The sequence below is a fragment of the Saccopteryx leptura genome, chromosome 1 (assembly GCF_036850995.1).
Source record: "Saccopteryx leptura isolate mSacLep1 chromosome 1, mSacLep1_pri_phased_curated, whole genome shotgun sequence".
Taxonomy (NCBI): domain Eukaryota; kingdom Metazoa; phylum Chordata; class Mammalia; order Chiroptera; family Emballonuridae; genus Saccopteryx; species Saccopteryx leptura.
In genome coordinates, this window is record NC_089503.1 from 125,422,846 (window position 1) to 125,447,351 (window position 24,506).

Here is a 24,506-nt window from a genome sequence, read left to right on the forward strand (position 1 = left end):
CTTGCATAACAAAACCCAAACACATACCGTACTAAAATCTAGTTTGAACCTAGTCCAATTGAGACCTTATAGAATAGGATTTCCTAAAATCCTCAGAGGAAGCCCTTTTAAAAAGAGGGCTCATCAGATGGATCCCAGGAATTGCTTCCCTCCCAGTGACCCTTACCTTGCCTAAGAGAAAGACACAGGTAACACAAGGAATAAGTTCACATGAAACAGCTTCAGTGGGATGATGAAACAACAGTGTAGACAGAGAGCTTAGTATTTAAGATGGTTCTGAGAAGAGCCATGTTCAAGTCCCCAGCCTGCCTCTGAAACCTTGTTGAACCTGGAAAGATGAGTCAACCTCACTGAGGCCCTGTTTCTGCATCTGGAAAATGGGAGATAATATCAACTTCACAACTGTGAAAATTAAGAGATGTGTTGTATAAAAAGTGCTTGATATAACAGACAAATTTCCAGGTAGAAAAAATTCAAAAAATTTAGGCAGGTGCTCCACTCCCGAGGAAGTGGAACACACACACCCCTGGACTTGTGGGTGGACTCCAGAGAGTGGGATGTGGAGAGGCGGGGTGGGGGGGGGGGAGAACTTCACAACAGAGAACACCGCAGACACAGCTCAGCCGTGTGATCCAGGTCAACACCAACAGTGACAAGTCACAGTGATAGCAGGTACCGACAAGGAGTCTGTGCCCGAACTTTAGCCAGGCTCCTGAACCTTCTCCTAGGCCCATCTGTGCCCCTCCATGTGACAGTTGGTTTTAGCAAAAATCTCCCGCCCTTGATATCCATCAAGCGCCCATTCCCCCACCATCCCCAGGAGACGACTGGTCACCCTGGCCTGTCTTAAGCAACAATCCTGTTAGGTTGGTTTAGCAAGAATCTCCCTTAGTCCCAATGTTTCCTCTTAATATTCCCCCCACGAACTTTCCCCCTGCTCTTGGCTATAAGTCCCCACTTTTCCTTGACCCACTGTAGTGGTCCCTCCACCTACCAAAGTGATCCTGAATAGGGTCTGCCTTGCCATCTGTAACAAGTGTCACTGAGTATTTTTTTTTTCTTTAACAGTACCCTTGATACGATGTGATGAGAATGGCACCTTTCTCTGCGGTCCTCCTTCCCAAAACCCATAACTCCAGTCTAATCATAAGAAACACATCACACAAATCCCAAATGAGGGACATTCTACAAACTACCTGACAAGTACTCCCCAAACTGTCAGTCATAAAGTCTGGGAAACTTCAAGTCTAGAGGAGCCGAAGGGGATGTGACAATTAAATGATTAAATGTGATATGGGATCCTACATGGGATCCTGGAACAAAAAAGAAAAGAAAGAAAAATAAAGGACATTTTAAAAAAAAACTGAGGATGTCAGAATAAAGAATGAACTTGAGTTAATAATAAAAATTCATCAATATTGATTCATTCATCATGTCAAATGTATCATATTATGTCAGATCCTAATAACAGAGGAAACTGGGTACAGGGTATATGGGAACTCTCTGTATAATCTTTGCAGTTTTTCTGTACATCTAAACCAGGGGTAGTCAACCTTTTTATACCTACCGCCCACTTCTGATTCTCTGTTAGTAGCAAAATTTTCTAACCGCCCACCAGTTCCACAGTAACAGTGATTTATAAAGTAGGGAAGTAACTTTACTTTATAAAATTTATAAAGCAGAGTTACAGCAAGTTAAAGCATATAATAATAATTACTTACCAAGTACTTTATGTCGGATTTTCGCTAAGTTTGGCAGAATAAATCTTTATAAAACAACTTACTATAGTTAAATCTATCTTTTTATTTATACTTTAGTTGCTCTGCTAGCACCCACCATGAAAGCTGGAATGCCCACTAGTGGGTGGTAGGGACCAGGTTGATTACCACTGGTCTAAACTATTCTAAAATCAGTTTATTTTATAACAGGGAGGTCTAGCATAGGCTGCTTGAAAGGGGTACAAGGTAAGGACAATGATTCTAGGCCCACTACTGGGTGTGACCCCCTCAATGCTGTCCCCAAGTCCTACTGATGATGGGGGCACTCACCGGGAAGCTGTGATGGGCATTCCATGAACAGAAAATAATGGACAGGTCGCAGGGAGGGCAGGAGGGTGGAGAGAAGTGCTGACTCAGAACGCTACCATGGAAGTGAATGGACAAGCCTCAATGATTGTTTGACTGAAGCCATGTAACAAAAAGAGAAAAGCCAAAGGTGACCCCTAGCACCACCAAAGCTCTGGTCCCGATTCCACTTTGGATAGCAAATGACATCTTTGCTGAGAGCGTGAGGGGTAGAAATCCATAGTACACAAGCTTGAATGGATTCTCAAGCAGACCCAGCAGCACCGCTGTGTTTTCCAATGATTCTACCCCTCAACCCCATTTGGTAAATTTGAAACTTTCCCACTCTTAAGTCACCTACCTCACCATAACCCCTTTCCCAGGAGATGACACACCTCTTACCACACAGAGGGAACAGAAACCATGAGAAGGGAACTCCCTCAACTTTCCTGCATCACCCCAACATCTCACATCCTCAGGCAGTCTCTCCTCCTTCCCTCCTACTGAAAAGTGAGGGCGATGCTGCCCCCAAAGATGTCAATCTCTCCTGCCCTCCAGTATTTGGGCTACCAATTACCTCCTCCTCAACCTCTCCTTCCTTGTGAACCCATCAGATGGCATTCATGGCCCAAATTCCTCACCTTGCTCTTTTCCATGTGACTTCAAAATTCTTCTGTCAAGAACTGTGACGTTTGCTGGTGTGGTGCAAGCAGAATATTAAAAGGCACTCACTCGCCTGGACTCCCTGTCTCACTGGGAGTGACGGCTCTCTCCCTAAGAACATGCCCAGGCTAATGTGATGGTCACGAGAGGAGGAAAAGAAATGCATGGAGCGAAGGTTCCCTGTATGAAGTAGCCAAGCACACCCTAGAATAGGGTCCGACTCACCACAGACACACAAGCAAAGGCAGCTGAGATCCACTGATCCCCAGCTCATACACAGATGCATAAACAATAAAAAAAATATGAAAATATTTTAAAGTTTGGAGTTTGTTACGCAGCAATATGCTGATACACATGTGCAAGGGTCTCCTATCTTTATATATATATGACTACCATAGTCCATTCAGGCTGCTTCAGTAAACTACCATAGACTGGGTGGCTTAAACAACAAACATTTTTCATAGTTCTGGAGGCTGGGACGTCCATGCCAGCAGGTTCAATGAGGGTACACTTCCTGGTTCATCAGTGGCCATCTTCTCACTGGTTCTTCACCTGGCCCAAAGGGTGAGGGAGCTCTCTGGAATCTCTTATAAGGGCACTAATTCAATTCATGAGGGATCCACCCTCATGACATTACCACCTTGAAAAAGCCCCACCCCCAATACCATCTCTTGGAGATTTGGATATAACATAGGAATTTGGAGAGGGGCGTAAACATCCAGCTTGTTACAATGACCAACAGTAATCCCTGTGGATCTGTCTTTGCAGTCCAGCCACCCACCACTGATCATTTGACTCCCTTTCAGTCTATCTCCCAAAGTAATCTACTTGCATTCTTACTATCTATACTCCTCTCTAATTCTCCTGAAACTGCCTTCCAACAGTCCCTAGTGACTGCCTGGTCACAAAATTCACTAGCTACCAGTCAGTCCTCATTTTACTTGACATGTCTACAGTATTTACCAATTGTGTCTTCCATCCTTTTTAAACTCTCTTTCTACAGATATCCTGAAAGCTGACCCTTCCATTTTCCTTTCTGTCTCTCTGGCCACTCCTTCTCAATTTTCTTTATAAGCTCCTCTGTCTTTTCCTTCCTGAAATTCTGCTGTTCCTCAGATGTGTGACCAAGCCAGCTTCTCATCCCTTACACCCTCTCTTGGTGGTCCTACCCACTCTTACGGACCCAGTCGTCACCTTAAAACTCCCAGACCACTTATCCCTAGCTCAGTCTCTCCTCCTGAGTCTCTTACCTAAATACCTGTCTGCTATATATTTCATCTTAAGCATCCCAAAACAAACTCAACAAACGCTTCTTCCAAACCCAGTCCTCTCTCCCACATTCCTTATTCAGTAACGAATACCACCAATCACCGGAGTGCCCAAGCCAGAAACCTGGGCTTTGGCTGCAGCCCTCTATCCACCCTTTCCCCATCCAAGCTACCATGGAGTTTCTCCACCCTATCACTTAAATAACTTACAAACCCATCTTGTTTCTCCATCTCCACTTCTACCCCAGATCTGGGCCACCACATCCCACCTGCAGTACAGCCCCTCTCCTAACTCTTCTCCCTGTTTCCATTTCAGCTCCTCTTCCATCCATTCTCCACCCTACTAGCCTGATAACTTAAAGAAGAGACACCTTTGACCAACACAACTACCACTGAAAACCCTTAATGATTTCTACCCTTTAGATCAGTGGTTCTCAACCTGTGGGTCGCGACCTCCACCGGGATCGCGACCCACAGGTTGAGAACCACTGCTTTAGATGAAGTCTCAATGAGCTATCTCCTCTTTATCTGGCTGCTTTAGATGAAGTCTCAATGAGCTATCTCCTCTTTATCTGGCCCTGCTCTCCAAAGGGGAGCAGAATATGCCACCCCAAAATATGCCAGTTTGGCATAAGGATAATTTTGACCTGAAAACATCTGAGAAAAAGCATACACAAGAACAGTTGCCTGCCTTCCTCTATTTGTCTAAAAGCAAGATACTGGGTTTTCAGTTCATTTTTTGTTTTGTTTTGTTTTTGTATTTTTCCGAAGTTAAAAGCTGGGAGGCAATCAGACAGACTCCCACATGCGCCTGACCAAGATCCACCCAGCATGCCCACCAGGGGGCGATGCTCTGCCCATCTGGGCCGTTGCTCTGCTGCAGCCAGAGCCATTCTAGCACCTGAGGTGGAGGCCATGGAGCCATCCTCAGCGCCCAGCCAACTTTGCTCCAATGGAGCCTTGGCTGTGGGAGGGGAAGAGAGAGATAGAGAGGAAGGAGAGGGGGAGGGGTGGAGAAGCAGATGGGCGCTTCCCCTGTGTGCCCTGACCAGGAATCAAACCTGGGATTTCCACATGCCAAGCTGATGCTCTATCGCTGAGCCAACAGGCCAGGGACTGCAAGATATCGTTTTTTTAAATATAATTTTTAAATTTCCCCACTTTTATTAAGATATAATTAACATACAGCACTATACAAGTTTAAAGTGTACAGTATAATGATTTGAATTACATGTTTGTGAAATGATGACCACAATAAGTTTAGTTAACATCTACTATCTCTCAGAGGACAAAAAGAAGAGTGGGGACTGTTTTTAGACACTATCAGCCTGGAGATGGCGCCAGAGGAATCAACATGACAAACTACTATCTAGCCTTTGTCTGCCGTTCATTGCCCTTCTCGGAGTTTGCTGCCCATGGAAACCGAACACTGCTTTCCTTTGTCCTGAAATTTCTCCACAAATTTATTTTTCTATGATGAAGATGCCACATAAGCTGGAGATCTATGCTACCTCCTTGAGTTACTCATTTTTTCCTTGGGATCTCTCCTGGATACATGTTTATAAAGGTCTGGGTTTCTCTTGTTAATCTGTCTTTTATCACAGAGGTCTCGGTCAAGAACTCAGAAGGGTAGAAGAAAAATATTTTTTCTTCCCTAAGTCCCTTCTTCATCCCCAGCTCTTGCACCAACACCCTTCTACTCTACTTTGTAATCACTCAACTCTCCCTTTAATTCACCTGTGTGCCACTTTTTCTCTAATCTGGTGGCCTTTGCACATGCTAGTGTCTCTGCCTGGAATATTCTTCCTTATCTTTTACCCAGCTACCTGATGAGCCACCCCACCTGATGCAAGTTCTTCCTTGGTCCCTCAAGCATGATGTCACATGGTCCACATCCCCATGTAGCCACCACAACCATCATAACCCTGTTTATGAGTCCAAAACTTCCAATTCACTGCAAGTGCAATAAATATTTAGTAGATAAAAAGGCTGAAGGATTGTTACTTCTCCCTTGGAAAAAGTATACTTATAAAAAAATGTTAATAATTTTCAAGCCATAATCCACATTATCTGAGATTAAATGGTCATCACAATGACTATTAATTAATCAAACATTTTATTGAGTACCAATATGGGCTAAGAATCATATTTACTCTTTTATTTAAAGAAAGAAAATTGACAATAAACCCTTACTGCTCTAAAAATGAAAAAATGTTACAGAACTTGGGTTGTCTAAAGACTATCGGTTTGACTCCAAATATTCAAAATGCAGTTTTCCAAAGCAGGCCAGTAGAGGGAAGTATTGACTTTGGAAACAGCACATCCCACAGGCGCTGCAGAAAGACAAGACCGGGCCCATCCTGAAGAGAGAGGAAAATGCAGGCAGGAGCCTGAGCCAGAGCAGAGGCGGGTGGCTTGGACAGGCCTGCCCCCTGGGGGTGGGCGGGCGGGTGTCTGAGGAGCAGAGTGAGTCAGTTCAGATATGCTCCAAAAGCTGGAGTTGACAGGAAAAGCTAGGGGATGCTAGGAAACCTCAGAGACTCACCGGGTTCTGATTTCTTAAGTGAAAAAGTAGAAAACAAGGAAAAGGAAAATGTTTCAAGAAACTCATAAACATCACAACAAAGTCAGGCTGAAATTACGATCACAGGTAGTGATAATAAGAAGACAAACAGAAGGAAGCGGCATTTACTCCTGGCTTCTGGCCGTGTCACAAATTCTCCTCCGCAGTGACGCCCTCCCCATATCCAGCTGAGAGCCAGGCCTCTCCCAGGCAGTCCCAGCGGAGCCGCTGCTGGCACCCCTGGGTTGCCCCATTGCCACTGTGTCCCCAGCAGCACGGCGTGAATAATACCAGGCTAGCTGGCTCTAGGTGCATTTCCTTCTGATTTTTTTTTAAATTTTATTTATTCATTTTAGAGAGGAAAGAGAAAGGGAGAGACAGAGAGACAGAGAGGGAGAGAGAAAGAGAGAAGGTGGGGAGGAGCTGGAAGCATCAACTCCCATATGTGCCTTGGCCAGGCAAGCCCAGGGTTTCGAACCAGCGACCTCAGCATTTCCAGGTCAATGCTTTATCCACTGTGCCACCACAGGTCAGGCCCTTCTGAATTTTTAAAAGAAGTTCAAGAAACAACAAGTTTGAAGGATGCATCGAAGATTACTTATACCCAACTGACATCATATCATCACCAGTTCTAAGAGCCCTCTGCCTTCTTATTGCCCATACCCCAGCCGCTGGATAGAAGAATTAGACACAGAGAAGGCAAACACACAACTCCATCCCTGCGACTTAACGTTCACTTCTTTGCTTATCTTATTTTGCATTATATTTTTGTTAGGGGAGGTATGGTAGAAATTGAAATTACTAGCTAAATGAGATTTAGGGATTATTTGAGGATTTATTGTCATACATTCTCTCCATTGTAAGGCCTAATACAAATTTGGCTGTATTTTTATTGTGCATTAAGTCGCCAAGAAGGTGAGACCCTGTGGAGAATGCCCAACAGGCAGATCACAGCATCTGCATCCTAATTTATTCCCGCAGACTGAGTCCTGCAGAGAGCCAGGACTCCCAATGTTCAGGCACCCAACACAGTTGCAACCACAAATAATATTAACATGTGGCTGCTTTAAAGTTTTCTTAACCACACACACTCTGCTAGGGCCAGTGCTGACTAAACCAAGTCAGATGAGGTCATCCACCTCCCTTGCCAGCCGCTTGTTTCAGTTTGGGCATGTGACCTGGCCATGAGAGGTAAACAAAGCTCTGCTGGAGGCTTCTGGAAATGTTTGCCGGGCCTTCATGGGATCGCGAGAGAAAAGTCAAGAGCATTTCTGAGAAGCTGGCCCCAGGTCCTGACATCACAAAGCCACCCAATGAAGCAACCCTCCAAACTAATGCTTTCAGACTTGTCACGTTGCAAGAGAAGGCAACTTCCTCATCGTTGAAGCCGTTTCATTGAGTATTCAGTAAAATTGTGCCCAAGACGTAATAACCAATCCAAGGCTCCAATGAGAATCAGGCAAACAATAAGAAAGTCTGTTTGGGATCAAATAATACTGAAAAGTGATCATGTCCACAGTTAGCAAGAACAACACCCTTGGGAACTTGCTGGGCAAGTATAAATTGGTATAACTTTTGCTAAAGGCCTCTTGGCAGCAACCATGTAAATATGCACATTTAACATGTGCCTCCCCTATGAAGAAGCATTGAGTTCTAAGAATCTGTCTATTCATTACTTCTTTCTTTCTCTGCCCTGCTTTTGCAGGGAGGATGACCTCCAAAACCTGCCCTGCTCATTAGCACTAAAGTCTCTGTTAGCTCAGCAGAAAAGCGGAGTGGAGAGAACAGAGGTAGGGATTTACTCCTCTTCCCCTCCCCCACCAGCCCAGGGGCCTACCCACTCAGATGTCTCAGGTTACAGAACCTGTGACATAGCCCTCTGTCAGGGTACCTCTTTCCAGACACCTGCCCTTAACCCTGTTCCCCCTACTCCACTAACAGTGCCCTGATCGTGTCCTCAGCCCTCTGAACACACCTGTAGCACCCCCTGCTTCCAGCCATGACCCTGCCAAATACACCCTCCTCAGAAACGCACCCTCATGCACAAAGGACTTCCCCTTCCCATCAGACACTAGACTAAAGTTTGGGAGGCAGGAGAAGGTGTGCTTGGGTTCACCATGGCAGACCCAGCCGTTGGACAGGAAGTAATTGCAAAATATATATTTGTTTTATAGAAAGATCTTGCATAGAACGGATGACTACTGTTTATTGAACTGTCTCACAGTCATTGTATATACATGGCATAACATAACAGCCATAAACACACAGACACACTCAGACATGTACACTGTAATAACAAGGTAAATCCTGTGTATGTCGGTTGACATAGAAAGTTATAGATCTATTATGTGGAAGAAATTTAAAATCACAATATCTACAGTATTAACCTCTTCATGTAACTAAAAGTGGAAGCATACCCTTGTGTTTAAAAAGGAGAGGTCTAAAAGGGTAAGTAGCTGGAACTTGGTCAGTGTGGGAGAGGGAACATTTGGGAAAATTAAAAAGGATTTTCCTATAAGGAAATATTACTAGACATCTTTTGGAATTAAGAAATCATGAAATAAATAAAACTGGTTATGAACTGGATGAAAACGGGACATCACCCGATTCTAGCAGCGAAAAGCCTAAGCAGACTGGCGAAATAGCCCATGCGGACAGGACCAGACCCTCCGCTGCCTTCTTTTATGCTCACTTTGATTTCATGACTGCTCCATATCCCACTGACATCTCATGTGGGTCTGTGGCTTCCTCAGATTTACAACCCACTGAGAGGCTCCCCCAGGCACCATTTAAAATGAGAACCTCTAAGGAGGGGTCCCCAGACCAACAGCATCACTGTCACCTGCAAACTCACTGAAATGCTCCACGCTCCCCACCCACCACCCACCGAGACCCCTTACTTTGCTGCCTCACCACTTCAAAGGCCTGAGCACAAACGGAGCGTACCTTTTTACTATACCCTTTGCAGTTCAGCATCATCCCGTCCAGAGGCTGAAAGCCATGCCAGACCCCACCTGTCCCCATTGCCCACATCGTGACCACCGAGACCCAAGCTTCCTGCCTCACTGCTCTGGCTACTTCTGCACCTCCAAAACTATGTCTGGGCCCACAGCCAGGATCATCTGGCCCATATCACCTCACACCCAGCCACATGCCACTTAAATGCATGCCCTCACATTTTATCTACACCCTTAATGACCTGGTCCCTGCCTCCTCATGGGGCTACTTCTTCTCTGTGCTAGACACAAGCAGTCCCACAGCCACACTAACCTACACCATTCCTACAATGCACCAGGCTCCCTCTGGGCCCTGTGGCTTTGGGATGCACTGGCTAGATCAGCCTATCCCTAACTTCTCCATCACCAGTTCAAGCCCCACCTTTTTCACAACCCGTTCTAAACCACCAGGCCAGATGGGGTGTTTTCACTCTGCAGCACCTAGCGCACCCTCTAGCAGTCTCCATCAGATGGCTATTGAACTGGAGAATTATTCAAGGGCACACTGCCGTTTACTCCCATACCCCTGGTCCCTGACCCTGCTCCTGGCCAGCGGGAGGTAATGAGTGATGAGCCCATGGTCACTGAATGCCTCATGATACGCATTTACACTGGGCAGCTCAGGAAGTTGTGCGCCTGGGTTTTCAAGGCCTGGCGAACTTTACTTCCATGCTGGTAACACTTCACACTCTGAGACCTGATGAAGTGACCGTATGTCAGCACAGCCATCCCCACCCTCCGAGTTGGGGGCCTCCTCCACCTTACGTGTCCTGATTAAAAGGCTCTATGCCCAAGCTGTTTCCCAACACGGGAGTAAGATTGCCAGGTGCTGGTTTCTCCAGCCTCCCTAGGCTCTGTGCTCAGTCACCCACGCTGGCTTTGACGTGGAAGCCAATGATGAAAGATGGGCTAGGCAGGTCTCTCTCTGAAGACAGTGGCGAATGTTCACCTTCCATAATCAACACGCAGTGTGGTGTGTGGGCATTTTTTCCAGCTTCTCCAACCTACAAGGTGAGGTGCCACACCTGTTCTTTCCAGCTCAGCCAGAAGCACCTTCTCTGGAAATGAGAACCTGTGTGATGCAATGGATGTCATCTTGGAAGCTGAGAATTTTGCAAGTGGTCAGTTACAAAACCGGTAAATACCATGGTTAGAAATGAAGTGTGGTCCTGAAGCGACGAGCAGAGCAGTCATGTTTGTCTCAGAAATGTCTGAATGCAAATCTAGAGGAGGAGCACACTCAGCAATGCCAGCTAAGTAGCCTCTTGAGATGACAGCGGGGTGGAAGGACACTTACTCGAAGGCACTTTCACTGGGTACCTCACAAATAGTCCCACATGGCTACACTGACACACTCCCAGCAGGTAGCTCCTGGGTGGCCTTGTAAATACGTCTACTCTTATACGTTAACTATCACCAACACAGGATCATGTCTCTTCGCTGAGTTTACCAGCATCTTTCTGCTGCTGCGTCAGCGACGTGGGGTGCGATGTTCTAGGTGAAGTGACAAGGAGGCGGGACCTCCGGTGCAGCTTCATACCCAAAAGCTTTGGGGAGTTTCGAGGTTAGATTGGCCCAATCCCGAGTCCCGCCCTGGTGGGTAAACTCGGCACTGTCTCAAAGGCACGGAAACTGGGCATGCATACCCATCGCCTTTTCCTTGTACTTCTCCACAGTAGAACAGGATTCATGCTCAGTTTCCATCCTTATGGTAGTGTCACGAGCTAAGGTCGTGCGCAGGGACCCCACACACCGCAGCAGTGCTCTCTGGCCTGGACTCTGGCCAGAGAGAGAACCCGGGTCTTACCTGCCTGCGCAGCTGTGATTAAGGCCGTGTTCCCCTCGTTGTCCTGCCAGTTGACATCAACATGGGGGCACTCTGCTAAAACCACCACGACATCCACAAAGCCGTGGTAGCAGGCGACAATAAGGCCGGTCTAGGAATAAAGAGGAAAGCGGGTCAGAAGAGCAGAGCCCGAGCCTGACCACTGCAGAGCCCGGGGCACCCACTGCCCCCCAGGGGCTGGACCAGCAGCAGGGTGAACAAGGACCCCCAGTCCCGGTTCTCAGCAGCAGTTTAGAGCAAGCCAACCGTCTGTTCATTCACAAATGTTCACTGAGCATCAAGTATGAGAGAGGCACCATGCCTGGGAAACACCAGAGAACCAAGATCCTTGCCTTCATGGAGCTTGCCTTCCTCGGGGAAGAGGTTTGAGGGGGTAGGAGGGACATAGACTGACCTAACAGATAACTAAGTGACAGAGTATTAGAATGTACACTGGGCTAAGGGAGGTGGTTGAGTGAGGATGCTAGGGTGGGCTCACTGAGCAGACACTGGGAAGATAAAAGGGAGGTGAAGGAATAAGCCAAGGAGACTTGGAGAGAAAAGTCCAGGCAGAGGACATGCCTGGCCCTCCCAGGGACCAGTCAGGAGGCCCGTGGAACAGAGTTGAACAAAGAGGAAATCAAGGAAGCAACAGGTCCCAGGTGGCCACAACAGGAACAGGGGTAGGTGCCATGTGATAGGACCCTTCTGAGCAGTCAGTTGCCAATTGTCTGCATGACTCTGGCTGCTGGGTGGACTAGAGCCTAGGGGACCAGGATGGCAGCAGGGAGACCAGTTAGGCAGCGCGGGATACGAATTGGGGGATGCAGTATAACAAAAAGTATTTAGTCTTTGTCCTCAGATCCTAGCACAGAACTCCGCAAACCCTTAGAATTCACTGCTGTTATATGCTAATGGTGACTCCTGTGGGGTCGGGTTTGGGAATTTGCATCAGGATGGGGGCTAGTCCCTAGAAAAACCGACCACATGATTAGAGGGTGAGACCTTCCAGCTCTGCTCCTACCCCACCCCACCTCTGGGAGGGGAGAGGCTGGAGATGGAGGTCAGTCATTTACTAAAGCAAACCATGCCCACTGAGTGAAAGCTCCACAAAACCCTCAGTGGAAACCCTAGGTTGCCCACACAGAGACTTACATTACTATGAAAGTCATTACCTTCACCTGGCCTTCCAGGGTCTGTTCCATAAGTCTGATATCCCCATGTTGAAACTAGAGTTCAGCTATAGTTTTAATTCTCTATTTTAGAGCATCTTGGTGCCCCCAACAGGAAGGTGGAAGGAGAGGTACAATCTCTGGCAACGCCCCTGTCCATGGTCTTCCCAAGAAAAACTGTAACAAAAAACTTAACACGAAGCCAATACTGTCCACTTGCTGCGTCCACAGAAGGAAGCCCACCTGCAGACGGCTCCGTTGCCAAAGCCACAGATAGTTTGTTTTCTAAATGATATGCAAAATGTTCATAAAAATAAAATAGCATTATTAAGAAAATGTAAGTAAGCTACCTACAAATGGAAACTCTTATTTGGAGGCCAGCTAGAAAATCCAGGTCATCAAAACACAAGCCCAATTTTCAAATCACTGTGATTCAAAGTCTACACACCAAATAAAAGTCAGTGCAACAACAATGAAAAAAAAAAAGTTAAGATAATTCTACTTAAAACTTGTTTTTACATAAAAAATAAATAAACTAAAATCCCATTCCTTGCCAAAAGGATAGTATATATAACACCAAGATTCTAATAATATCATTTATTATATTAACAGCTTAAAGGGGTGGAGGAGGAATGAAAGTGATCACCATCTAAGTAGGTTAAAGCTCTCAGCATGAGTGTGCACGCCTGCGCACAAACACACGTACAACCAGATAATGCATAGAAAACACCTACAACAATTACACCAAAATATTAAGCATGATATCTTCTGTAGAAGGAATGGGAACAGAGGGCGTGTGATGGGGGTTTTTTATGTGTCATAATTTTAAGTGTATCTAAATATTTGGCCAAACATTATACAAGATGTTTCTGGGAAGGTACTTTTGAAATGAGATTAACATTTAGATCAGTAGATGTTGAGTAAAGCGGATAGTTCTCCATCACATGGATAAGCCTCATCCAGTCACTTGAAGACCTGACTAGAACAGAGTCAGAAGGAACTCTGCCTTTGGACTTGAACGACAACTCTTCCCTGGGTGTCCGGCCTGCCAGCCCACCCGGCAGATTTTGGACTTGCCAAGCCTCCGCAGCTGCATAAACCAATTCCTTAAAATAAATTTGTGCAAGTGTCCATCTATAGATAGATATAGTTAGCTATACACATACACTCACACACACACACACACACACACACACACACACACACACGCATTCTATTGGTTCTATCAGGAGATCCCTGATTAGTACAGGGTAGGTGTGGAAGGAACCCTTTGGAAGAAATATTTTCATTTTTTACTCTCTGTTTCTGTGCATTTAAAATTCTTTAAATTCTTAAAGCTTTATTTATAAAAAAAACACACATGATTTTAATGCACAATGAAAAATAAGTAAGCAAGCATAATGTTTACATTAATATGTCCTCACTAAGAAATACAGTTTTACCACAGCCATTGTAAATGACTGTGAAGAGGGCAGGAGGGACAGTGGGCAGAAGAAACAGAATCTGGCAAACAGCCACGGGAGGAGGCTGAGACACCAAGAAGCACACACAAACCCACAGGCAGATGGTACAATAGCGCCATTAATCCTGAGCATCCAGAAGGAAAAGGGTATTACTCATGTTTGAACATGAGAAAAAATTCTATCATTTGTAATATAATTGCTTTTAAGTTCAGAACCAAGAGAGTAAACTTCAGTTACGTGAAAATCCATTTCTATAAAACATCTTTCTCCATAATAACACCACTGACAGAGAGGGGGAAACGCTGATGTGGCTTTATGGAAGAATTTGGAATTCTAGTCCTCCAAAGATACATTTTTAAAAGGCGGACCTGCATTACCACTAGCACGAGTGCAATTTGTTGGGTAAAGTGTGTTAGGCATAGTTTCAATAATGTCAAATATATGACTAAGAATCATGATGAGAAAGTAAATGCCAGGACTGGAATTTGATCTACGTTGATCACTCCAACATGGCCACACAGCGTCTCCATGGGTTGGGTTCTCCCCAGCACCAACCCCAGGCTTGGCTTTCCCTGCCTCCAAGCCTTTGCACAAGCAGCAGCCTCCGCCTAGAGTGCTTTTCCTTCCACCCCACAGACTTAGTCACAAAGTCAGCCCAGCACCAGTCTGATCCTCCTGCAAGTCTTGGTTCAAGCCTCTTTCCACCCATTTTCTGATGCTCTCATTGGGCTGCCTTGTGCACACCAACCCTCCCTGGAAGGTGAGCATATCTTTTTAGCTTTGTTTCCCTGGTACCTGAGATCTACAAGACACTGGGTAAGCATCTGTTGAGTGAATGAAACACCCCTGAAATGTTTCAGTACCTCCCACCTCCCACAATATTCAACTTACTCTAAACTGAGCATCTGACACATGGTTACAGGAGCTTTGAGCTTGTTATCTGACTTGCACATTCAAGTTGGGAAATTACCTAAGGTCCCAGGAAACAAACTTTAAAGAGAAGAATTGCCTGTGCGGTAAGTATCACTGTAGGCTGGTGCTGGCAGATCTGAGGCTGAACTATATAGATGTGAAAGCAACAGCCAAATGCAAAGAAAACAAAAGTGGTCTCAAGAATTCAACCCCAAGAAGTCACTTTAGGGACATCAAAAGTATGTCAAGAGATCTATATAAAGATCTGTAATTGCAAAGGCCTGAGAACAACCCAGATATACATCAAGAAATGACTGGCTAAACATGTGCTATGGGACACTATGTCGCAGCCCCCCACCCCCCGCAACAGGAATGAGGCTGGAATGCAGGTGTTGGTATAAAAAGACTTTTGCGGGGATGTTAAGTAAAAATAATTAATTAATTAAAGCACTGCTTATCAGAATAGTGTACATGATATGACCTTATTTTGTGTGAACTTATAAAATGTGTGCATGGCTACGTTCAAAAAATATTTTTTATTTTTCTAAAGGAATATGAAAATTTTTAACTAGCCACCTTCAAGGTACATAAGAGAAGAGGCTTTAAGGGTTTATTGTTTAATTTGAATCTGTCTCAATCTCTTTTCAAGGCACATACAGTTTTTTCATTATACAAATACAGTTATTTGGCAGTTGGGTTATAGGTGATATTTGTATTTTTATTCATGCTTTTCTGCATCAAATAAAAATATGTCTGATAAATTGTTTTAGATTTTTTAATAAAACACTTAAAAAGGTAAAATATATAAAATATATCAGGTGAATTCTTACAGAGGCAGGGCTCACCTAGCAAACTTTGGATAAAAAGTAAATTCAAGGTTGTCATAATTCATAACAATTTCACATTAGACTAACTTTTGCATAAAATGTGAATTTTATTATCACTGCAAACTTTGTGTTTGAATCTGTAATTTTAGATTGTCGTTTTAGGAAACAACTTTGTTCAATTATTCTCTCTTCATGTGAGTGTGTGTGTGTGTGTGTGTGTGATCTAATTTCCCAATACTGGCAATGGTTTCCAAACAGTCATCCTATAAGCATAAGCATTCAGTAATAGAAAACTATGCGTGTTAACTAACAAGTGACCTGAAAGTAGCAACTGTCAATAATAATGACATGTACCTCTCACCATTTATTCACAATCTATTTGAAGTTTTATACAAGGCTCAATGAGGAACTTAAAAGAGAGAGAACAGTTAAGAGCAAAATATAAAAAATCCAAATGGAACAAAACAACCCGCCCCCCCAATGAGGAAGAGCTCGTGTAGAGGTGTGACACACAGCGAGGAGCAGGGAGAGTGTCTTCTTCACACGACAGCTGTGGGCCCTCCAGCCTCAGTCAAGCCCTCCACCGCATAGCCCCAGCCAACATCTGATGGAAACCCCATGACAGCCCCTGCTCAGAACTGCCTAGCCAAGCAGCTCCTGAATTCCTGAGCCAGAAACTGTGACAGGAAATAAGTGTAACATTAGAAAATATAAAACAACATGTCATAAGGACAGAGTACTGACAACATTCGATCACAATCTTCTGCAACCCATGCATATGAACAGGGGGTTTATGTTTTTGTCTTGACAACTGGATCCTCAGATGAAGGCTGAGTATATGCGTATAACAAAGAAATACACAATTAAATAAAATGCACTAGCGTATCACTGATAACCAACCATTGTGATCTACTAGACAATATGCTGGGTACAATGAGACATAAGTAATGCCACAAACAGCTAAGGAAATTTCCCCTTGCAGCTTAAGCCAGGACCCACTATGTTCTCAGAAGGCATGAGACCAATGCTATTTTTTTCTTTTTTTCAAAAATCTTCTCCTTTTGAAATTAGAAAAAAAATTGAAAGAATATTTTCTAGTATATAATCTTATATGTGATCAAACATTAGTAAAAAAAAAAGAGGTATATGAAGAAATTTAGTCATGAAAAAAGGCTTAAATTATAAAATGAAAACATATATATACCTTTTTTTAAGAGAGAGAGAGTTAGAGAGAGGTAGACAGACAGGAAGAGAGAGAGATTATAAGTATCAACTCACAATTGTGACACCTTAGTTGTTCATTGATTGCTTTCTCATAAGTGCCTTGACCTGGGGGCAGGGCTCCAGTCAAGCCAGTGACCCCCTTGCTCAAGCCAGTGACCTTGGGCTCAAGCCAGCGACCTCAGGGCTTCGAACCAGGGTCTTCAGGGTCCCAGGCCAATGCTCTATCCATTGCACCACCTGGTCAAAGTATATATATATATAATATATATATACTTTAATAAACAAGTTTGTAAAATTGCCTATAAACAGTGCATTAAAAAAAACTAGAAAGAAATACACCAAGATTGCAGTAGTGATTTATTCTGAATGATGATGTCATAGATGACTTCTTTTTTTTATACTTTTCTGTAGTGAAGTTCTGTTTTTTTTTCTTCTTGTGAACACTTACTTCTTTCTATTTAATAATTAGAAATATTAAAACTTTTAAAGAAGAAAAATTTCAGATAAAGCTTCCCAGTCAGCCTCTTGCTTGTTCAACTACATAAGCAGTAGACTACAAGTTCACAGTTTGGGCGGAAACAATACAAAAAACATAAAGCTATGCTTCTTCTCTCCTGGAAAGAGTTGGGGAGGATAACAACTTTTCAATCAATTATGAAATCAATAAATGAAAAACAAATTGGACCTTTTGGGATCTATAAATCATAATCAGCTCTCAGAATTTCTTGCACAAGATGCTCTGTAAAGTTTCAAGAAAGGCATCCAGGCTGCCCATTACATTGGCATCAAAGGCTGAACCTCTTATTGGATGGCTGGCCCACTCTGCCAAGGGTTACCCACTCCAGAGCTCCCAAGCCAGCTGGTCTGCTGCAGGCTCCCAGACACGGTGTGGTCCTCTCATATAAATCAAACTCTATCACTTTCTCCAGGGCAGTTTTCTCACAAATCTTGGATCTATAAGGCACAACTACTGCTCTGTATCATGTAATGTGTCATAATTTAGTAAAATCCAATCCAGTGGATGGAGAATAAACAGCCTGGTTAATTATTCCCCCCCAAAAAACTCATTACTGTGTTCTCATTGGTTCAGTCTGACCCTGGCCACTCAAAGTAAGGTGCAGGAACTAGCAATAGCATCGCCTGGGAATGTGTTAGGAATGCAGCACCTTAAGCCCCAGGTCAGACCTGGGGAGTCAGGTTCTGCATTTCTGCTACCCTACTTGGTGTACAGGACAGAAAGGGTCTGGCATGCTGACTAGCGGCATAGATTGTCAGGTGGAGAGTGACAATCAGTGGCCATCACTGTACCTAGGAGCCTCAGTTACCCCTCAGCTTGCTTTCCCTGTTAACTTTTGCTTTCACTGGTTCTTCTTTTAATGGGGGGGGGGGGGGGGGGGCGCACCTTTTTTCTCTGCAGGCCCAGTCTCTGTTATACAGGTGGTATCTGTTCTTACCCAGTTCTAGCCCCAGTGCTCACAGCACCCCTAGAATGACAACTAATTGGTTTCATCTGCCACCTGGCTCCTTTGTCCTTCACCATGAGTCATCCCTGGCCCTTCTGTCTTAAGCTGGGATGGAGGGTTCACAGAGGTAGGAGAAAGCACAAGACTCTGTGGTCTGTATCTGCCTTACAGATTTAGGAATATCAGCCTGTTGGGCAAATAAGTTTGTAAAATCTGTATTTTCTAGTTTTGCTCACTTTTATTGTTAAAAATGGCCACTGCTCACATGATGATGCTCCCATGTGATATAGCTAATAACCTTCCTCTTGGGAAGGGGCTTGGTTATGCTAATGTGTGCTGGAGGAGGGCTTTCATGCAGAAAAGTTTTAAAAGGAGGAGTTAGGAGGCCATTTTGGCAGAGAGGCCACATGGTTGCAGAGGAGGCAGGCAGCCAAGATGGCCGGGTGCTGAAGGGGAACAGAGGTGGGGGGCCTTTGATTCTCAGAAAAACTGGAAAGATTCTCCTGGTTGTGGAACTGGAGAACATGTGAATGGGTTTTGGTGCCCTGTGTGTCTGTGTTTACTTTCTTGCTGGTGTGAGCTAGAATAAAAGATGGCACACCAGTTCTTGGCTCCGTTGTTTCATTACTGTCTATCTGAATCAAATGGGAACCTGCACGGGCCAGGCAGCTGTGATGGCCCTGAATGCTGGCCCTACACAGCCCTACATTGTGTGTGACAAAATAAATCCAATGGAAAGCAGGTTCCCGAGGCAAGAGGGTCACACTGCTTTCAGAACCCTCTCTTCATCAACCCATGAGCATTCATCACTGTCCTACAGGTACTGATGGTCGACAGGTACCTGGGCTGGGCATCGAAAAGACAAAGATGAACTTTGAAACAGACAGCCATGCCCCTCCCCAGGAAATTCAGTCTGGGAAAGCACACGGGGAAGGATACAGGGAAGTTAACAGTGCAACCAGACCTGCCTCAGGGGACTGGGGAAGATGAGGACCAAAACCTGGTCCAGGCTGGGGGAGGCGCTAGCACTGACACAGCTGAGCTTTGTTAGCCAAACCTGAGGAATCCCAGTGGTATCAGGGAGGAGAGGAAAGCATTCCAAGTGTCAGACAAACATTTGCAAAGGCTAGGAGCTGACAACTCATGGAGAAGTAGATTCACCTGTCTTCTAAAAGAGGAAAGGATTGGGTCATGAAGTCACGGAGGGTTGACATGGAAGGGCTAAGGACCCTCGATTGTGTCTGAAACCAGTAGCGAACCACTGAAAGTCTTAAACTAGATATATCATGATGGAATTTTCCTTCTAAAAACCTGCCTCTCAGATGTGAGTTCAGGTGAAAGGGGAGAGCCCTGCCATTATTTTCTATTTTTAAAATAGTCGTTAAGTAGGAGTGCCCCCCCCCCCAGCCTCTTTTAACTGATTTGGCAACTCCTTTGTGATCTAAGATGAAATTGAAACTGACATCTGCCTATCTGACTCATAGCTGTCAGGCAGAGGCTTCCACATAACATTCCGGGCTCCACAATGTCTGTTCTCCAGGTGTTCATTACTATCTTCTAACTTGATATTTTTTATGCAAAAATTTAAATTATAAACTTTTCCATATGTGAAGGTTCTTGGTACTATTAGTCATCATGGAAATGCAAATTCAACCCACACTGAGATACCACTACTCACCCACCAGAATGACTAAAATTAAAAAGACTGACAATACCTAACAATGGTGAGAGTATGTGAAACTAGCAGTTTCCCAACAGATGGGAGTGCAAAATGGAAGAACCACGTTGGAAAACTGGCAGTTTTTGATAAAGTTTGGCACATACCTACCTATGACCCAGCAGTTTCACTCAAAGGTATATTCCCAAGAGAAAGAAAGCCTACATTTACATAAAGATGAAACCAAGAATGTTGAGGGCAGCTTTACTCATAACAGCCAAAAGTTACACACAACCAAATACTCATCAAGAGACTATTAAGCACACTCTGCTAAACTCACACTTAGGAATACTACTCAGCAGCTAAAAAGAACAAAATCTTGACATGAGCAACAACATAGACGGATCTCCAACACATTTAATGAAATCCAAGGACAGGCAAAGTTAATCTATGGTGATGAGAAAACAGTAAAGGGGACCACTGAAAAGGGGTATGAGAGAACTTTCTAGGGTATGGAAACACAGTAGGTCTTATCTGGATGATATTTATATGTGTATATTCATTTGTCAAAATTCATTGTCAAAAATCATAAATCAAAAAGAGTTATGATTTCACCAAGTGTAAATTACATCTCATCACAGTACTGACAGCATAAAAAACAACGTAGCCAAAGACATCCAAATGACTAATAAGCACGTGAAAAGATGCTCGATGTTGCTAGTCAAGAGGGAAACCCAAGTCTAAACCACAATGAGAAACCACGTCACACCTACGAGGATGTTTATTTTTTTTAAAAAAAAAAAAGCAGAAATTAAAGAGCTGGTAAGGATGTGGAAAATCAGAACCCTTGTGCATTGCTGGTGGGAGTGTAAAATGCTGCCGCCACTAAGAAAACAACTCAGTGGGTTTGGTGGTTCTTCAAAAAACTAAACATAAAATGACCATAGGATCCAGCAATTCCACTAGTAGGTAGACACTCAATGGAATTTAAAGCAGGGACTCAAAGAGATATTAGTACACCCATTAGTAGCATTATTCTTAATATCCAAAAAGCAGAAGCAACCAAAGTACCTATCAACAGATGACTAGATAAACAAAATGGGGTATATGCATACAATGAAATATTATTCCTTTAAATTAGAGAATAAAATTCTGATGTATGCTACACCATGGATGAACCTGGAAGACACTCTGCTAGGTGAGGAAGCCAGACACAATAGGACAAATATTGTATGATTCCACCTTTGTGAAATATCTAGAATAGGCAGATGCAGAGACAGAAAGTAGGTTAGAGGTTACTGGGACTCAGGGGAAGAGGCAATGGGAAGTTATTGCTTAATGGTTACAGGTTGTTTGGGGCGATGAAAAAGCTTTAGAAGTAGACAACAGTGACGTTTGTACAACACTGGCTGTAAGGCACGCCACTGAGCTGTTTGGTGGTTACAATGGCTGAAATGGGAGTTCTGTTATAAATTTTACCACATCAAAAATATTCATAATGGAATATGCCAAAAAACCATTTAGTGCTACATCTTAAATGAACAGATTATATGCTATTAGAATTATACCTCAATAAAGCTGTTAGAAATTTAAAAAAAAAATTAGCAATATACACATAACATGGATGGATCTCAGAAATACTGCATCCCTTGAAAGAAGTCAGGCACCAGAGCACACGCGGTGTGACTCCACCAAAGTCCCAGCGCTGGCTAAACTGAGCTGTGGAGATAGAAATCAAGCAGCCATTGCGTCTGATGGCAGGGACTAGGTAGAGGAGTGAAAAGAGACTCATAGTGATGAAAATGCTCTATATCTGCCTGACCAGGTGGTGGTGCAGTGGATAGAGCGTCCGACTGGGATGGGGAGGACCCAGTTTCGAGACCCCGAGGTCGCCAGCTTGAGCGCAGGCTCATCTGGTTTGAGCAAAGCTCATCAGCTTGGACCCAAGGTCACTGGCTCCAGCAAGGGGTTTCTGGGTCTGCTGTAGCCCCATGGTCAAGGCACATATGAGAAAGCAATCAATGAACAACTAAGGTGTCGCAACGAAAAACTAATGATTGATGCTTCTCATCTCTCTCTGTTCCTGTCTGTCTGACTCTCTGTCTGAAAAAAAAAAAAAATGCTCTATATCTTAAACGGGAGATGATTGCACAGGTGTGTGACATTCTCAAAAATCACCCTGTTGCTGTTCATTTAGAATTTGTGCACTTTGCTATATGTAAATTATACTGCAATAAACAACTGTTACCACAAAATGTGGTTTAAAGGTAACAAGACATTGATAGTGCTGTAGGGTGTGGACAGAGCAGGGCCAGGGGTGAGAGACCAATTAGAAGGCTCGGATCAGCTCAGCCACCGGGCAGAGATAGTGCCACTGAACAAGCTGGTGCCCAGAAATGATTAGGCAGAATAGACCACGGATGTGCGGTATGAGGTCAGAAAGCCAACTGGCTTGTGCTGTGGGTCCCTAGGAGAGCTGCGAAGTCATCTGCCAGGAAAAGCAGCACAGCAAGAAACCCAGGACTCTAGTAAACAAAGGAAGGCCCAGAAAGCTAACAGCATTTAAAAGAAGAATCACCCATACATATAAGGCAGATTCATCTTGAACCAGAGGTTCACAGTAGAAAGTAGAGTTAATTTTAAAGGTTACAGGTGCATATTTAAGTCGTTTGGTTGTTTTGTTTTGTTTTGTTTTATTTTTTCTGGCTGGGAACAATTTACCTGGTTTTAACCAAAAACAATCTATTCCCCAGGCACACACAGGCAAGATCTCCTCAAGCTCTTCCATGAATCAGTGAATGTGATTTCTTTTGACCCAAGTAACAGAATTCAGTTCGGGGAATACTCTCCGGCCCTGGCATACTATACCAACTCCTTCTGCAATGTATCCCGTCACACCTGTCCATGTATTAAGAAGGCAAAAAACGCCTGGTCTGTGGTGGCACAGGCAGTGATCTGGAACACTGAGGTCGCCAGTTCAAAACCCTGGGATTGCCCGGTCAAGGCACATACAAGAAGCAATCAATGAACAACTAAAGTGAAGCAACTATGAGTTGATACTTCTCGCTCCTGCCTCCCATTCTCCTCTTTCTATAAAATCAATTAATAAAATCTTTTTAAAAAGGGGGGGTGAGTAAAAGGTGAAAAATGAATAGAGATTTCCAGAGGCATAATCACCCAGATGGTGTTGACCAGAAGACAGGACAAAATGTCCAGTTGGGGAGCAGGAATGAGCTCAAAAGACGGCCCTGCAGGCAATGGTGACCCTCTACAGATCAGTTTCATCTCTGAAAGCTGCTCAGGAGTTCCCCTTGGCACACCTGGACCCCCAGAGGCCTCGTCTGAGAAGGGTCCCCTCCACTCAGGTGTCTCAGCCACAGTCCTCTCTCCCTCACCTACCCACTGCTTGCTGTGGGTTGAATTGTGGCCCCCCAAAAAGATATGTCCAAGTCCTAACTCCTGGATCTTATGAATATGACCTTACTTGAAAACAGTCTTTGCAGATATAAGTTAAGAATCTTGAGAAGAGGTCATCTTGGAGATCTGAGATACAGATACACAGAAGGGGGAGGCCATTTACAGAGGGAGGCAGAGACCAGAGTGATGCAGTCACAAGCCAAAAACACCTGGGGCCAACACAGGCTGGAAGAGGCAGGAAGGTTCCTCTCCTGGGGTCGTCAGAGGAAGACAAGCCTGCTGTCACCTTCATTTTTAATTTCTAGCCTTAGCAACGGTGAGAGGATACATTTCTATTGTTTAAGTCACCAAATTTGTGCTAATTTGTTACTGTCAGCCTTGGAAACTAACGTACCCACACTCCAGCACCACTCTTGCCCCATGTCCTCCAAGCACCTCCACCACCTGCTTTTCTCCTTCCTCTCCTGTCAGGATGTCACCCTTGGGTCTAGCCCAGTTTTTGGCAAACTCAATAGTCAACAGAGCCAAATATCAACAGTACAACAATTGAAATTTCTTTTGAGAGCCAAATTTTTTAAACTTAAACTATATAGGTAGGTACATTCCTTATCGACATAGCGCCCGCACGTGGTACTTTGTGGGAGAGCTGCACACATGTGGCTCAGGAGCCGCAGTTTGCTGACCACTGGTCTAGCCCTTACTCACCTACAATAACATAAAAGCCCCCACCAGATCACCTACCTCCTGGCCTGACTCCCCTCCATCCTCCACACTCATTGTTCTCCAATTAAAAACGTTTGTGCCTGTAATTCCCTAGTCACCCTCAGGAAGGAAAGCCCAGGGCTGCGCCTTGACTCTGTCCACAGCCTCAGTGGGCATCACATCATTGACACCTGTTGTGCCAATCACGGGCATTGCTTGATGCATTTGCTAAAATAAGATCCAACTGTGCTGTGCACTAAAATACTCAAAATGCCTGCGAGTTTGCTTATC

At 44.3% G+C, this 24,506-nt stretch overlaps 1 protein-coding gene across 1 annotated transcript in view; it reads right to left on the reverse strand.

The window, feature by feature from the left end:
* The window catches only part of ANKRD33B (ankyrin repeat domain 33B), a 72,918-nt gene that overhangs the window by 19,961 nt on the left and 28,451 nt on the right, over nt 1-24,506 (reverse strand). The window contains exon 2 of the mRNA XM_066374481.1: nt 11,361-11,490. Within this exon, the coding sequence (XP_066230578.1) occupies nt 11,361-11,490 (130 nt within the window). The remainder of the gene's footprint in view (nt 1-11,360; nt 11,491-24,506) is intronic.